Source organism: Perna viridis, chromosome 14 (assembly GCF_037379345.1).
Source record: "Perna viridis isolate PV_CMFRI_1.1 ecotype Kerala chromosome 14, ASM3737934v1, whole genome shotgun sequence".
In the NCBI taxonomy this organism is placed as follows: domain Eukaryota; kingdom Metazoa; phylum Mollusca; class Bivalvia; order Mytilida; family Mytilidae; genus Perna; species Perna viridis.
This window is the reverse complement of record NC_142458.1, coordinates 19,951,921-19,970,008: the sequence shown is the minus strand read 5'-3', so window position 1 is coordinate 19,970,008 and position 18,088 is coordinate 19,951,921. Positions and strand designations below refer to the sequence as shown.

Below are 18,088 nucleotides of genomic sequence, written 5' to 3'. Positions count from 1 at the left end.
ACGTGGTAATTGCACATATTGCAATAAAGAAATGAGGAGAGATAATCCTCAACGTCATTATAGGACTTGTCGAGCTGTTCCTGAGCGAGCTGCCCATGATTTAGCTTATGTAGACCGTGTAAGGGGTAGGAATAATGCTCAAAATCAGAATAATAAGAAGAAACGTAAACGTGAAGGTAAAGAAACATTTTTTTCTTATTTTTTCAAGTTTTTTACCAAATACTGGTTTGCAAAAGTATTTCATTTGAAATTATCTCCTTGGATTTCTGGTGTTTGTGTTGGAAATGAATTTGGAATTGGAAATAAGAAACATTCTCATGCTGTTGTTGTTCCTAAGAAGAAAATGTCTTTTAAAGAGTTTAAAGAACGTTTTCCACGCCGCATAGCTGATATACAACGTTGTAAGAAGTTGAAGGACTCTGTTAAATGTATTTCTAAAGAGGACTATAGATGTATATGCCATGGTATTGATAAGGACTATCTGTCTGTTATTTGCAAAGCATATCTCCATTCTCAACGTACATCTTGTTTGATACCTACTTCATATCCATATTGTTCCTTCATTCCTACTCAACAACGTCAATTTTGATGTATCCATCAGCACCATGAAAACCCCGGACTTGACTTTTTATGAGCAACTCGGCGGGTGTTTCTAGAAAAGCAGAGGACGCTTACCCTACCGCTGCACCTGGTCCATGCTTCCAGTTTTAGTGGAGTCCGAGTTGCTCATTTACTTTTGGTACTTTGTATGTATGATTTTAGTTACTTTATGTTCTTTGTTGTGTGTGTCTGTTTTCCATGTCTGTTCTTTGTCCCTGGGTTACATTCTTTTGATTACCCTATAACCTTGGTTCCCTTGATTACTCTTTATTAACGGTCAAATATACTTTCATTTTTTTTTTCAAAATTAAACTTCTTTGTATGACGTATCTAATGAGGCATACTATTTGTAAGTGCAATTAGTAAAGATAGATCAAACCTATAGAACAGGAGCATACTTTTCGGTCATCTTGCAAAATCATACAGTATATATTTTCAATGAGCAAAAGTATTTGGAAAAGATGCAATAATTGTCTTTAAATTATGCAATCAGATGTTTTTGAATAAATCAATGCATGGTAAAATTCCAATGAAGGGGAAAGATTTTTTTTTCAATTTTACAACTTAAAAGGTGCGGTGACCCCCAACTGTCTTTTTTCAAGTATCAAATAATGTCAGATATGTGCCCTTTATACGTATAGTAAGCGAAATTGTGAAAAGACCCTGCAGGATTAATATGAAATATTGTAAAACAATCGCATATATGTATGCTCAGTCATATCAAAATTAAGTTCTTTATCTTAAAAATTTACAGTATGTTCATTCAGGTCATCTTTGAAAACAAATGGGAACATCTAACCAATAAAAGTATTGGATATGATCTTTCAACAATACGGACTATTTTCCATGTCAAAATGTAACAAAACTAATTATATTATAAAATCCCCAAATGCGTGTATGCACAACGATGCATGTTTTTACACATGTATCGAATTTGAACTATATTTTTTATTAGAATTGACAAATTGAGCTACTGTAATACACGAATCATTGCCTGGTTTGATTTCATGTTGATTGAAAGTAAAAAGATCTGTGTAATATCTACCTTGCATTTTAAATCAACGAAAACAATTCTGTGTGTTCTTTTGAAATTTTACTTACGATACTAGAAGATGTAATTTTTTTTAAATATTCAAATTTTGAATGAAATCGTCTTGAGAATAAGAATTTTTTTTTCTAAATAAAAGATAACGATGCAATACTTATTTTGAAGTTATTTTGTCCTCTAACAATTATGTTTTCCTAAATATAAAAGCAATATATATATATATGAAAGCACTTTGATCCAATTTCCCAGAAGTTATGTCCTTGGCTTTTGTTTTCGTTTTTTTTTTTTTTTTGTTTTTTTTTTATTTGTTTTTTACAACTCTTAAGATATGGAAGTTAATGATTTACAACCATTTGTTCATTAGTATCTACATCGTGCCCGTGAATTCTTCCTTACATATGTAAATTGTATATTCAATAAACATAGAAAAAGTTCACCATCAAATCAATAGTAGATAGTATTGCCATCACCAATAATAAAATATTATCTGTCTGTTATATGAATTGTTTCCCAATTGAATTGCTGGAAATTGTCGACAGGCTAGTCGTTGTTTCTACAATGAAATTAGGCAATGTGTAATTCAGAAAATGATTGAAGAAATATTTATATGTTCTTTGTGCACAATATGATTTGACATTGTTCGTACTTATCAATGCTCAAAATCATTGTGGCACATTTTTTTCAATTTGTTACACAATAAATTTTGATTGGCATATACATCGATCTACTAATCAAATAAATTTATTGAGGTATTCCATGAAGAGAATTGCATGTGTTATTGAGTAATTTAAATCACTTTTAAGATTATTTATGAAGTGGCATCGTAATGCAACCGTTTATTTTATTACTTTTGTTGTCTGTTATCGGGGTCGTTCAGAGCATACTTATATGTGTGGTTACACTTGTTGAAGACCTTTTGTTGATCTCTGGAAGTATCATGTTATCGGATGGTGTATTAAAAGTCATTTTACTACATACGATCTTAAGGGTTAATTTTTTTTGTCTACATATTGTTTATTATAGTAAGTTTGTAAATTTCCCAAAATATGTGTTAATAATATGATTATTTAATTTGATTTGTAACAAGCCATCTGATGATTGCTAGGTTCTCTCATAGCAAATCGATTTATTTTGTATCAAATGGAATGTCACCATGACATTATTTATGTCCATTTGCCTGTATTATCTATTTAACTATTTGAATGATATGGGCTACATTGTGGGAAAATCCACAATGTACAGCCTAATATTTGTTTACGTGCTTACATAATTGACAGATAATTAACTGTTATTTGTTTGACAGTATTCTTGTGATGGAAGTAGCAAAATTAGTTAAAATGTGACGTCCATTTAGATTGAATTATGTTAAATTCAAATAAGGTATGAAATATGGGGATATCTATATGGAGAATTGGACACATTGGCATAGGGAATTGGAGTGAGGCAATGCAAAATAGAGAGAGAGAGAGAGAGAGAGAGAGAGAGAGAGAGAGAGAGAGGAATTAACTAAATAGCAAAGTTGTATGGATATATCTGGACAAAAAATTACTCCTACATACACAAAATTGGAACGGTTGTAATCAGCTTCGAGTTCTGACATTTAGAATCCGTAATTATTTTCTTAGTGTTCACCCAGTCAAATATGTCACCCAAAGACCTATCACAAACGAGCGGGTTTCCAGCTAGTGATCTGTCAACGAAACATTGATATTAAAAATATACATATTCATTTCTAAATTAAACTTACAACAAAGTGCACGAATCTAAAATTTTACTCGCTGTGAATGTGTTTGTAGCCATTTGAAATTATTGACACTGAGTGCATATTTACGAGTTTATTCATAACAAAACCATGCATATTGGTTTGTTCGTTAAGTCTTTGCAACAAGGAAAGACATTATAACATTAAGTGTGGAATGTTTTTGTCTTACAATCAAATCTACAAATGATTTAAGACAACGCATGAATAAAATTTAATTTGCAGGATCGCTCGTAAATTAACAACCTGTGTGAAACTAGAAAACTTACAACATCCTGACTTGGTCCTTGTCTTTAAATTCATTGAAATTCAAAATCAATAATTTATTTCTTGCCAATCTCCTGCGAATAATTAAAATGATTGCTTTTACACATACAAACATTGCGATACAGGAAAACAATCATATGTAATACAAAAAATACCAGTTTTATATATTGTAAATTTCGATATGCTGTTCAAGTGTTTCAAGGAGTAACCTCTCATCAGCAGCATTAAAATCAGATATGTAGAAAGATCATAATCAAAATATTAGTTGTATACAAGAAGTACTTATAACCAAATTTATCGAAATAGGAAGCCAAGTCCATCACCGAGAGGTTCTACCATATGAAATGCAAGGAATGAAACCTCGGTGTTTTACGTATTTAAAAAAAATGGAGTACTGCAAGATTTCATAAATAGGGTACATAAAATGTGTGATATAATTCAGGGTCAGACAAGTCTGACTACTGATTTGGTGAATACCCACGGTGGTATCGACCCAGTGGTTCTTAAATACAAAAAATACCAGTTTTATATATTGTAAATTTCGATATGCTGTACACGTGTTTCAAGGAGAAACCTCTCATTAGCAGCATTTGGTGTATTATTACTGATTGTCTAGACTGAAAACAAAGTCCGTATGACTTTTATTTGTCTTTGAAAGAAAATCGGATTTCACAGTTTATTTGTTTTAATGGGATGAAGAATTACAAGCTGTACCCCTGGTTTAAATTTCAGGTGAAAATATATGTCGTGGCTGCCCATTTAAAACCATCAGGCAGATCCTATAATACGGGCGGCACAGGGTAATTTTTACCCCACTGATTATTTTATGCTTGATGGATGATACTGAATATGCATTAAAATACATTTAAAATTCCATAACAAAGCAACAAAAAATTTTCTCAAATGAAGGAGTCATCCCCCTTTCTCGAATGAATTTCACTGCTTTCTATATAAACTCATTTATCCCTTTAATTATTAAAGTTAGTCAAACACCAACATTCAACTTTGAGAAAGGATTTGTGATATGAAAGGAGTGAAAATTTTTTGGAAACAAAATTTGTCATGTGACACCCACTGAGTGGATTTTGCATAGACACCCACTGAACACCATATATCCCTATCATTTCTGTTGAGATGAGTTAACAGAATTACTGAAAAGAATATATAAACCCTCTGTTTAACTTATATTCACTTGTTTGCCACATGAATCTTTCTCCTTCTCAAAAACATCTCTCTGTAACCACATATATGGGTGATTTTCTTTTGATTGCCATTAATCAAGGGGAGAGAACTAACTATATCAACTGAAAATTATCATAAAGTGACCTCTCATATAACTCATCCCATACAATTGTGTTTACGTGAATGGCGTAAGGTTTATCTACAATAACATTTAAGGTTCTTCATTACTGTTACTTTTCAACAAAGATGACCCCAAATTATATTACTAATTTCCCTCTGAGTATAGACAAACCGGTGTATCTAGAACATTTTTAAGGCATAGCATCACCTAGATATGAAAAAGTTACATTAAGTTCATGTAAAATTAAATTAAAAACTCACCTGACTTGCAGGGTTATTTTCTTTTTAATTCTGCAGAGAGCACAAAAATAAGCAAACACTTGAGGTTTAATTGATATTGCCTACTCATTTACACAGTTTAAATCACCTATTTAGTATATGTGGCTATTGTCAGTCTATTGACCAGCATGTCAATATGAATTGAGTTCACCTATAATACATAAGAAACATAGTAAAACAAAAACAACACCAGGCTAGTTCTTGAAATAAATTTACATAAAAAGTATTTAATATCTATGGGATGTTAGGCCTTACAATTATTCTAGATACACATTTTGTCTGTTGACGGAGGGATATTAGTGGTGAAATTGAGGCTATATCTGTCAAAAGGTGAACCTTAAATTTCTTTTTTATCCTCACACTCTATATCCCAGTACTAGACCAGTAATTATTATTTTTTTTATGCATATATTCTTTTTCAACATGTATACAAAATCATTATCGAGTGCGACCGGAAGTGATAATGAATATGTTCCCTGAAGCGATCCGTGCAACTCTTTGACAGATCAATCACCACTGATTGATTGATCAATAACAGATCAATAACCGATTACTGGTGACCTATCTGACCGCGGTTTTGTCAAGTAAAATTACATATGAGCGATTGATGTAAAGTTAGAATTTTCACTGGGACGAATCCAATATACTACCTCATAAAATTACCCAAATTTTAATGATATCAAATCCACAGATGTGTTTTGTTTCAAATAAAACAAATGCTAAATAGAAGTAATTAATTGATATTTGAATCTACTGCATTATGTAAATATGTATGAAAATTCAGAAACGAAACAACGTAAAATATACTAACCATCGAGTGGTCACGTGATGCAATCACCAGTTTCATGGATCGGTTTGACGAATAAATGACTGATCGGAAATCGATCGCAATTTAAGTTGCACGGATATTATTGTTCTAATATACATAACTTCCTTTCTTAGAAACTACACCAGACAATGTTTTTTTCACCATGTATTAAACAAATTTTATACTCACACTATCCTTAATGACGTCAAACTATTAAACAATCCATTTGGCAGTGATGTAATCTCATTGTCTTCAAGATTTCTACAAATAACATGAAAAGGTGTAATTAAGCATTAAACGTGAAAAAAAATCGGAAACTACAAAACCAATGACGCAATTATGGGGGATTATCAAACAAAAAAGGAAAGCATGTACAACCAGTTTAAGAGGAAAATATTGTTCACGTGCCATTCATGTTAATCGAGCCTTGGTGGGTGTTTCTGAATAGCAGAAGTCGCTTATCGTACGGGTCCACCTGGTCAATGCTCCCAGTTTTGTTAGGGATGTCCGAGTTGCTCATTTACTTTTGTTTCTTTGTATGCATTATTTTAATTATTCTATGTTCTTTGTTGTGTTTGTCTATTTTCCATGTCTGATCTTTGTCTCTGGATTATATTCATTTGATTTCCGCTAGAATTTAGTTTCCTTGATTACTCATTTACATGCAATTAACGTCAAATTCTCTTGACACAAATTTCTTGTGAACAATTCAAGTGAATTTCACACGAAGACTCGATTCACCTGAATTTCACGTGAACTCTGTCATGTAGTTTATTTGCTTAAATCAGGTAAATATCATGTAAAATTCATGTGAAAATCATGTGAAATAAATTTTCCTGTGTAGTTTCCATCATTATGCAAAGGACAGATACGCCATTCTTTGTCCCTCCCTTGGGTTGCATAAAAATTAATTCTTCAAAAAGAAAACTATCGCTTATTAACAAATATCAATATAGTTCTTTGACCTAATTACTTCGGCAAATACTCATTTCATAATTTTAAAAACGAAACGAGAATTCAGTTTCAGTAGGTGACTAATGTATGGTTTTCTCAACCATGCAGATACATGTATGATTACAGAGTGGATTTTGTTATGTAAAAATCTTGCATATGTAGACCAAACAACCTCACTCATTTAATCGTTAGGATATTTGGTGTACCATAAATACTTTTTACTATTTGTGTATCTATATTTTAAACGGAAAACGAAGTGTATTTTTACTAAAAGTAAAACCATAAAAACACCACTTACAAAGTTTGAAGTTTGGTGTTAGTGTTGAAGGCATTAGCTGGTACTTTGCTAATCTGATTCCCACTCAACATCCTACAATTAAATTGACACATATTAATAATTATCGCTATTTTGTTTAAAATTCCTTTGATCTTGCTATACGATCATTTTCAATCTCACGTTAGTCAAGTGAAAATGAAAATTATCGATAGTTTCTATGCCTTCGCGTGTCATACAAACAACAGCGTAGGAATATTTGACAACCCAAATAACCGTCTCGTTGTTACTGCGAATGAAATAATGGCTAATTCGTGGGAATATTGTCTAGTCTACAATGGAAAATGATTAAATACAGTAACTTACCCGATTAGAAAAAAATAAATACCAATAAATTCCACAAAGTTTAAACGCGATCGTCATGTCTAACCGATTTTTTTTTTCAAATGATGTGTATCAGAGCTGCACAACATACGTGACGTAACGTAGCACGTCGCCGCAAAATAGTCCCGAAAAGAAATCTTGCAGCGCTTATAAAACTTACATATTTAGGTCAGGACTACTGAAAATAAAAGAAAACTAATACCTTACAATTCAGAAAAACAGGATAAACTGATTATTAAATATTTTTTCAACTCCCAAAGCCTCTCGACGAGATAAGGATGAAAAACTCCCTCTCGTTGAAAAATATATTAAATAATCTAATAGTAGAAATCCATATGAAATTCAGACACTGTCCCTAATAAAGTGATTCACAATGAAGAATAATCCACCAATCTAAGAATGCTTTTCAATCTACATATGCTATATTTTTAAGAAACAATTGTACTTTCAGATCAGCAATTTTGAGAAAATGATATATTTATCTCCCACTAAAATCAACCAAATCGAACAAAATCAAGTACGATAACTCTTGCAAAGTGCTTATTTCATGTACAATCTATATAAATTTTATCTCAAAAGTGCAACACCCAAATGAAAAACAAAGACTGGTTTTGTAGTCTATGAAGGTTTCTGAACAAGAAATAAAAGTGAATTTGGTGGGTTTTTGACATGCATGAGTCACCTCCTGTCTGATTTGTACAAAGACTGATACTTAATAGACAAACCAAAGGTTTAAGAATTAATCTCTTTTAAAACCAGGCAGTGGGGGGACATAGAATGACAAAACCAACCATTTGAAAGTTAAGTTTAACTATTTTCATCATCAAAATCAAGGATTAATTACAATATGTCCATAATCATTTTGGTAAATTAAAATATAATTTCATTGAAATGAACTGAAACCGAACTTTTTAAGGACAGATAACTCCTCCAGAGGCATCATTTTACGAATATACTAGCAAAACATATCTGGGCGAATTTAGTGATACAGAGATCAAATAATGGATTATTGAAATAGTGAAAGTATCCTTGAGTGAAACTATATTGTCATAAAGATGGATTTCTGACGAGCATGTTTCGAATTTTCCCAGTTTGCCTGATTTGTACAAAAAACAGGCTCTATGGTCTCTGATTGTGTAGAAATCAAACGAAATTGGAAATAGTTAATGCACTAGAAACAGTTGTATTGCTAGCAGTAACTAATATGAAACTCTTTTTTTTTCAAATTGGAATGAATAAACTGAACATGTAACAAAGAAAAAAACTAAAGGTTCTAGCACTTACATGTGAAAATATTGAACTGTCTTTGGAATGTTTTTTTTTTGGAAAGTTAGATTTGTATTTGACTTTTTCGAGAGATATTACAGACTACTATCGAATCACACCTGGTTTGGTCATCAGAGACATATACAACACCAAGACTTTATCTATTTTTATTTTATTTTATTTACTCTTTTCTACTTATTTTTTATTATCTAATGAATTTTTCCATACATGTAAATAATTTTTGACAGCTTCTTATTGTGTAATTTTTTTATTAATTTGTTTCTCTTTTTTGTGACGTCTTGTTCTTATCTTTATGTTAATGGGTAACCTATTGTATGAATTTCGTTATATTATGCATGAAGATCGTCTTCGTTTTCTATTCACGTACAAGGTATTAGGATTTTGACGTATATGTACTGGAATAAGTCTACTGCTGACGTTACGGGTTTCAATTATATCATTTCTATAGTTATCGCCTTTTCTTTTGTTTTGCTTTGTTTTTGTTTTTCTTGATTTTGTTTTTGTTTTTGTTTTTGTTTTTCTATTTTTTTTTAATATTGTTGTTGTTTTTGTAGTTTTGTTTTTCGGTTCGTTTCATTTTGATTTTGATTTTGTATTTGTTTGGTTTTTTTTTGTACTTACGTTTGTGTTTTGAGTTTTTGTTATGGTTTTTGTTATAGTTTTTTGGGGGATTTTTTTGTTCGTTTTTTTTATTGTTTTTATATCATATATCATGATCTGATATTTGTAAATGTAAAATGTACAAAGGTCAGATTTCGGAATGAGCATACAGTTATATAATTAATGCATATAGCTCCAATCTTGACGTAAACAATTACCTTAAAGCAGTTTTGGAGCAGACATTCTAAAGGAAATATAAGTTTGAGAGCCATTAAAATTGTTTTTGTTTTATTTTATTTTATTTTATTTTATTTTATTTTATTTTTTGACATGCATGCATCGAATTATGTTTGACCGTTGAACGAACTTGTGTTTTAGTGACATTTGTTCTGAATACAGCCACCAAATCCATATATATTGTATTTGTCTTTAGTTTACTATTATACAGTGAAAAAAATAAAAATCCTGAGATTTGGTCAGTCGGGAAATCTGTTAAAAATAAAGCTGAAAACAGGGCCACAAATTCTAAAAACAAACACAAGAAATGAACAAAATAAACCCTACTAAAAGTTTATAGCTCGTGTTCCACGGCAGGATGGGTATTTCGTTAATATTTCTAGACATCGTAATGATAGTTGAAGGAGAGGATTTGCGACAGAGGAAATTCATATGACGGAGGTTGGTCGGTATGACATTTGAAACAGACACTATTTTGTTATTCGTGTCATATTTCCGACCATGAAGAACACTGAAATCTATCTTAAAAGTCGATATTATAGTTGCAACCTCTTGCAGAACGTATATATATATAAACATCAATATGATGGAATAACTTGATGCTGGAAGTACAATTAGTTGCTAGGACACCATTGTCTATATATACTTTGTGAGGGAGATAATGGTACGGAAAGTCTATTGTTATTATCACTATAAATAATAACATTCACCCATTGAGGAATTTTAAATGAAAAAAAAGCACTACCCTGAAAGAAGCTTTACCAAAATAAATCTAAAATTAGAGGTTGTCTTATCGAAATATTTCACCTTACCTGTTTTTATGGTTATCGCTTTCTAATTATAACATATTTATCAAAAATGTGAGAACGATACAAAACTACAATCATTCCTACACAGCCAAATGTGCCACATATGATAATCATATGGTGCTCGATTCATATGATAATCATATGGTAATCATATGAAAATCATATGATATAAATCATGTGGTAGTCATATGATAATCACATGATTCTCACATGATAATATAGGCTTGAAAACATATCCTAATCATAGGTTTTGTAAAAACATGTGATTATCATATGATAACCATGCGATTATCATATGAAAACCATGCGATTATCATATGTTAACTGAAATGATTATCATATGGTGCTCAATTCATATGATAATCATATGGTAATCATATGAAATCATATGATATAAATCATGTGGTAGTCATATGATAATCATGTGATTCTCAAATGATGATATAGGCTTGAAAACATATCCTAATCATAGGTTTTGCAAAAACATGTGATTATCATATGATAACCATGCGATTATCATATGTTAACTGAAATGATTATCATATGGTGCTCAATTCATATGATAATCATATGATGCAAACCATATGATTCTTATGTGTGGCACATTTGCCTGTGTATGTGTGATTTATAATTACTGATAATCTGAATAGCTTTAATTGTACTTACAGGTATGTCAGTTCAACAAGACCTTGAAAAAGTCCTTCAGATATAGTGGATATCTTGTTAGAAGCCAGGCCCCTGGAAAGGTTAATTCAATGGCATTATTTCCAAAAAAAATCATATAAATATATGAATTCGTTTATAGTTTTGTGGATTGGAAATTTAGAAAAATAAATCGATTTGATTAAGTAGACATTTAGTAATCCTGCAAGTTCAAGATAGTGTCTGAGATTCAAGAAACACTATTTGTCATGCTCCAAGTTTTTAGTGGAGTCCGAGTTATGCATTTACTTTTGTTTCTTTGTACGTATCATTTCGGTAATTTCATGGTTCTGTTATATGTGCCAGTTTTCCCTGCCTAGTCTTTATCTTTGATTTACATTCGTTTGATTTTCATTAGAATCATGGTACCCTTGAACACTTTTAGACGCTGTAGAAGGCCCTATCAGAAATTAGTGAAAACTGGACTGATTTTTATTGGACCGTACTTATTTTACGTTTCCACTTTCACACATTAACTTGTTTTCAACTTACAGATATTTTAGTTTGGAAAGGCCTTGAAAGACACTGCCATCAATATTCGTAAGCTGGTTGGTATATAAAATCCTATAAAAGACTCCCAAAATTGTATGATAAATATATTTTCAGACTGTAATAACATGTTTTATTTATATAATTGAATTTGTACGTTTTTAAATTATATGTAAGTAAATTTTCACCAACCATGTGTTGAACTTTTCGCCTCAACCTAATTTCTCATATGTCTAAACATAGTCAATTGCAATTATAAACCTACTTAATTACCATGGCAATCTGTATCAGAACAGTCTTACAATAGTTTCCTGTAAGTCAAACAGGTTTTCTACTAATTTTATAAAGTTTCAAACAGGTTTTTGTCAAGTTTTATTTCTAGTCCTACAGGAATAAAGAATATTTGGGCAATTTTACAGTCATAGCACAGTACAAATACAACATTTTTTTTTTTTTTTTTTTTTTTTTTTTTTTTTTTTTTTTTTTTTTTGATAAAAGCCTTGAGGAGAAGATACACCATTAAAATATGTTTAACAGAAGACCTAGAATGACTGTGTTTGTTATTTTCAAAACAAGTTTTATAATGGGCCCAGGTGTAGTAAAATTTAAACTGTAATCGTTAATTTTTGTTAGTATTCAATGGTCTATATTGAACCCCTTTTGGATTAAAGAATAGATCCGATTTGAAAGTTGTGTCCAAATATTTTAAACTGTTTGACATGGGTTAAAAAAAAGATTTTTGGTTTATCTAGTTTAGATAAGTGTAAATATTTCATGCTCCCTGTATCACATTACTTTCCTAAATTAACCCACTGTTTTTTGTCTCTTTTTTTATTATCGGCATTAAAGTTAGAATTTTTCACTAAAAAGTTGGAATTATCGACCTGTTGGGGTTGTCAATTTTAAAGTTGGTATTTCCGACTTTTATGTTGAAATTTATAGTCTTTAATGTTGGCAATCTCGCGTTCTATGTTAGAATTTTTCGGCAAATGTTGTAATGAAAAGTTACTCTTTTAAAACATCTTTTAACAAAACCTAGAAATATTATAAGCTTGTAATTTTATAAAGGTGTGAAAATGAATTCAAGTGGAGTAAAAATTAAAACTGTTAATTTTGTTAGTATGCCATTCTCTATGTTGAACCCTTTTTCGATTAAGGAAACGGTACGGCTTAAAATTCGTGTCCCTTTTTTTTTTTCAGGTCCAAATATATTAATCTGATATGACAGTGTTATTTTGTTTTTGTTTTGTTTTCGTTTTTGTTTTTTATTGTTTTGTTTTGTTTTTTGTTTTGTTTTGTTTTTTATTTTTTGTTTTGTTTTTTTACAGATGATCGGCATTTCTAAAACCAGATGTCCTTTCACGCTAATGTAGTATGTAATACAATTAAATTTATATTTAAATCGACCTTAAAGTCAACAATTTTAAATAAAAAACATAAAGGTAAAAATCTTGCCTAAACCGAATAAACCAAAGGCCTGCCTAAACCGAATAAACCAAAAACCTGTCTAAACCACATATTTTTAACTCATGGCAAAAAAACTACTGTACAAATATGTTTTCGAAACAATAAAATCCAACACTTTTAAAGTATATTTGCGTTGTACTAGGAGAGTCTTTATCGGACAAGAAGTTCGTACTCTTACCCCGGTGTTTATCTTTTTATCAGAGAAACGACGATCCGTTTAAGGCAAGATTTCAACTAGGTATAGGACATTTGTAGTAAAAATGGTTAAAAACTCATAGTTCTTGATGCTCTCAAATTCCGATAATAAGCTAGCGTTGAGACCTTTTTTCAGGATCCATACTGAATTGATACCGCTGCAGAAGTATTAAGTGTGAAGATCCGTATTGGAAGCAATTAGTGAGGAAGTTAATATATGCGAAAGAGGCTTAATCTAATTATAATATACTGATTCAGCTGTGAGATTGTTTTTAGTGATTCCTGTTGAGTTTCTAAATCCAACACATAGATGAAATATTACAATCACTGTCTGTTATAGAGAAACCAATATAAAATCGAACTTATTCCTTTCGAGAATGTGGTGGAAATACATGCATAAATCTAATTTTCTAGATTTTAATAGTTATACTGGTTTTAGAAAGTTGTATGGCGTAAAATTGTATTTCAGATATACCTGAATAAGAATGGCTATGTTTACTTACAAAAATTGGATATTTACACAATCTTTAAATACATCTTTCTGTAAACTAGAAATGTTATTGTTACCAAGATCCCTGCAACAATATTACACATTGTTATTGATGTATTTATATATATATAGTTTACGGACTTACTGCCGCATTTTTTTATATCTTCATTTTTCTTCATGTTTTGTTCAGTACAATATATAGACAAAGCCAACATTCGAATCTCTAAAAGTTCGATTTAAAATATCACATTGGTTCTGATCTAAAATGTTATACAGTTTTGTCTTGTTATACGTCTATTCGACATATCACATAAATGTCTGTCAGTCACATTTATATGTGAAAAGTGCTACATTTGTGTGTCGGACTGTGTCGCACTAACATACCTTACACTTCCAAATGTCTTTGTCTAACAATGTCAGATTTCCGTGTCTAACACAGTCTCATTTTATTGTCTTACAAGGTCTAATATTGTGGGATTTTACAGATACATGTCTAACACTGTCGCATTTCCATGACCCACGTTGTCAGGGTTTCATGACTTACATTGTCAGATTTCCATGACTTACATTGTCATGTTTCCATGACTTACATTGTCAGATTTCCATGACCTACATTGTCAGGTTTCCATGACTTACATTGTCAGATTTTCATGACTTACATTGTCATGTTTCCATGACTTACATTGTCAGATTTCCATGACCTACATTGTCAGATTTCCATGACTTACATTGTCAGGTTTCCAGGTCTAACATGTTTAACACTTTGAAGTTTCCATGTCTAACATTGCACGTTTCTATGTCTAACATAGAAACATATGTCTAATGTTTCTATAAACTTTTTTATGAGCAAATCGGCTGATGTTTCTAGGCATGCAGAGAACATTTACCCTACCAGTACACCTGGTCCATGCACCAAGTTTTCAGTGGAGTCCGAGTTGTTCAGTTGTTTTTGTTACTTCGTATGTATGATTTTAGTCACTTTATTATTATTATTTCTGTGTGTGTCTGTCTGTTTAACATGTCTGGCCTTTGTCCCTGGATTATATTCTTTTGATTTCCGCTATTACCTCGGTTCTCCTGATATTTCTTTTATGTATGACAATTTGACAATGTTAGATATGGAAATCTGACAATGTTAGACATATACAACACACTAAAGTAACTAAATTCAAACATACAAAGTAACAAAAGCAAATGAGCAACTGGGACTGCACTAAAAACTGGGAGCATGGACCAGATGCAAGTCACATTTCCTTGTCTTACACTGTCATTAGTCCTTGTCTGACACAGTAAATTTTCTGTCTATGCCTAATAACAATAAAAATGTCTAAATGAATATACCTATTTCTTGTGAAAGAAATATGTACCGATTTAAAGATTAAATAAATTCTTTTAACACGTTATAATTTTGATTGCATGATAATGAGTTTGAAATTTTTAAAGCTGCATTAGCTGCTAAATGTGTTCAGTTCTGATTCTACTGGATTTTGCTGATTCAAAAAATTAAGTTTGTAGTAATGCAGTTGAAACAATAAATGCCGAAAATACCGAGAATATTGTGAAAACAACGGTTTTTTTTAATTAAATAAGATCTAAAGCTCTAATCTGATTTTATTTTTCGCCATAACTTCCGAAGATTGCCGACAGGACATTCACCTAAATTAAAAATACTTTCACTTTGGTAAAAAAAAATACCAATAGCGGATATATAGGTAAGCACGTGTCTTGTTTACATTTCATTTAATATATTTCTTGATTAGTTTTCAAATAAATAATGGCAATTTCTGACCATATTTGTGCCATATCATATCACAATAAGAAATTGCAAAAGGATCCTTGCATTATATTTTTTTTTCTTTTTTTCTTTTACGGCTTGAGTCCGTCGGTCTTCCTTGCCGTTGATTAACCACTTTCGTTCGCAATCAGATTTTTTTTTCTTCAAATCGACCCTTACAGCACATGCGCGAATGAAGGTCTCCAGAAGTCATATGCATACAAATTCATGTAGGTCAATTTTTGTCTTGACGACAAAAAATGTACCGACACCTATTTTATGTATTTAATGCATTTTATTTGCGGATAATAATTGAAATTATGCAGGAAACAGGAAAAGTATAATTAAGTAGAAATAATTCAAAGTGGAGGCACATTTCAACAGAAACAAAAATTTACGAAAACGACAGCTAATGCAACTTTAAGTTACAATTTTTAGTTGATCAATTTCATTAATTTTTACCTTGGGTAGTTACTGATATAACTTATAAATAATCATTGATTGTAATAGGTAAATTTTGAGATTTTTATTATATTTATGTGTTTTGAGAACACACCTTTCCTCGGTGTTTTCATTATAACTTAGGAGTTATCATTTTGTTAATTTTATAACTAATATAACTGAAATCCAAAAATATTTGCTCTTTCCCCCCAAATAAAAATGCATATATCAATTGTAAACCTTATATGTTTAAAAGGACGCATGAATATTTTTTTGTAAAGTATATATGTTAGGAGTGACCAGCTTCTGTAATATTAACATCCTGCTATGTCACATTAACGTAAAGGATGGTCTATTTATTTTATGTATAACCTCACCTCACTAAATTTTATACTTACAAATGGGAAACTTTAGCAAGTCCTTGAAAGGTTCTTTCATTTATACTAGATATTTGGTTACCAGAAAAAAATCTAGAAGAAATATTTGAATACATAAATGTCAGAACCAATAATGATAATATGAATAAAACCTGCTACAGAATCGATGTACGTTAGAAACCTGGTGAAACTCGAAGGTTCATGTAAGGTTTGTGCGTTAGGGTTTTTATTAATATTTTTCCTTATTTTTATCGGAGATAACTGGGTTTGCATTGGAATATAACACCCTTAACTTTTTTTGGAAAATTAAGCCTTATCCAGTGTGTTGATATTTACTATTTTAACATTTCAAAATAAAATTTTAAAAAAAGCATTTTTAAGATCAAACAATTTTATAAAAACACTTCATTGTTCAATTTCTCATAAATCAATACAAAATTAACAATAATTTAATTTACTGTCGCTAATTTACTTTTATTTATTAGAGTTAAACATTTCACAATGGCCACTTAGATTGCATTTTGACAATTAGCTGTAAGGTTCCTGTTTAAATTTTGACCACATGTTCAAATCGGGCATGCATATTGTATATTTTCATTTATATATTCAGAAAATACTAATGTGGATTTTAATCGAGTTTGAATTTCGATTAAAATTTACATTGGTCCTGCATCTACACAACGCTTTTGGGGTAATATGCCTACTCTAGCCAAACCTTATTGTCCCCTTCCGCCACTAACAAATATGGCGTGTCCTATTATTCACGACTATACTCAAATTCACCTCAGTCTGATTTCATTTGTTTTTATTATTATTATTTTTAATTACTCATTACTTCCTTAAAAATTCATTTCTTATTTATTCTGCCAATTGTCACAAATAAAGTCACACTGTCCCATTTTCAATGCTGCATATATACTTCATACTTAATTGAATGAGTAATATGCCCTATTCAATCGAGTAAGAGTCATTACAAGAAAAGTATATCAGTCTTTACGTGGTTTATCCAACCACGAAATATAAATCATGAATAAATAAAAGTTGACACATTTTAAAATCGTAAATAAACTATATAAACAAATAAAATTAAAATAATACGCAATAAAACGAAGAAAGAAAGGCACAATTTGTCCTCCGGGTTGGATAACACTGGTTAAGAAGAAAATATACCTACCTGGCGTGTGAAATTGATCGTAAATCACAATGATATTTTAGTTTATGACGTCATTACTTATGGTCAATTTTACACTTACGACTTTTTGTGAAACCGACGCCAGAAAAGTGAAAACAAATGTCCTTAGAGTATATATATTGACGTTATAGACGCGCCAAATTCGTGATCAAAATTAAGACAAGTACAAAGTACACACTACAACAATTTATATAGTGTGTTGTGACATTTATATCAAACTGGTGGACAGATAAGAAAACTGCTTATCCGTTGTTTAAGAAAACATTACAAAATACCTTAGATTGTTTCATCTTGAAGAAACGAAAACTGTTTATTACTCACAGAAATTCTAGATTGCTACAGTCTTTAAAAAA

At 30.8% G+C, this 18,088-nt stretch overlaps 1 protein-coding gene across 1 annotated transcript; it reads right to left on the bottom strand.

The window, feature by feature from the left end:
• Window positions 1–2,087: 2,087 nt before the first annotated feature.
• Window positions 2,088–16,629, bottom strand: LOC148598558 (uncharacterized). Its single transcript, XM_088561368.1, has 9 exons — window positions 16,565–16,629; window positions 13,965–14,036; window positions 11,803–11,874; window positions 11,275–11,346; window positions 7,316–7,387; window positions 6,253–6,324; window positions 3,677–3,748; window positions 3,208–3,338; window positions 2,088–2,201 (listed from the first exon to the last, which is right to left on the bottom strand). Coding segments are annotated over exons 5-9 (348 nt in total). The 5' UTR covers window position 7,387; window positions 11,275–11,346; window positions 11,803–11,874; window positions 13,965–14,036; window positions 16,565–16,629; the 3' UTR covers window positions 2,088–2,199.
• Between the last annotated feature and the right edge of the window lie 1,459 nt (window positions 16,630–18,088).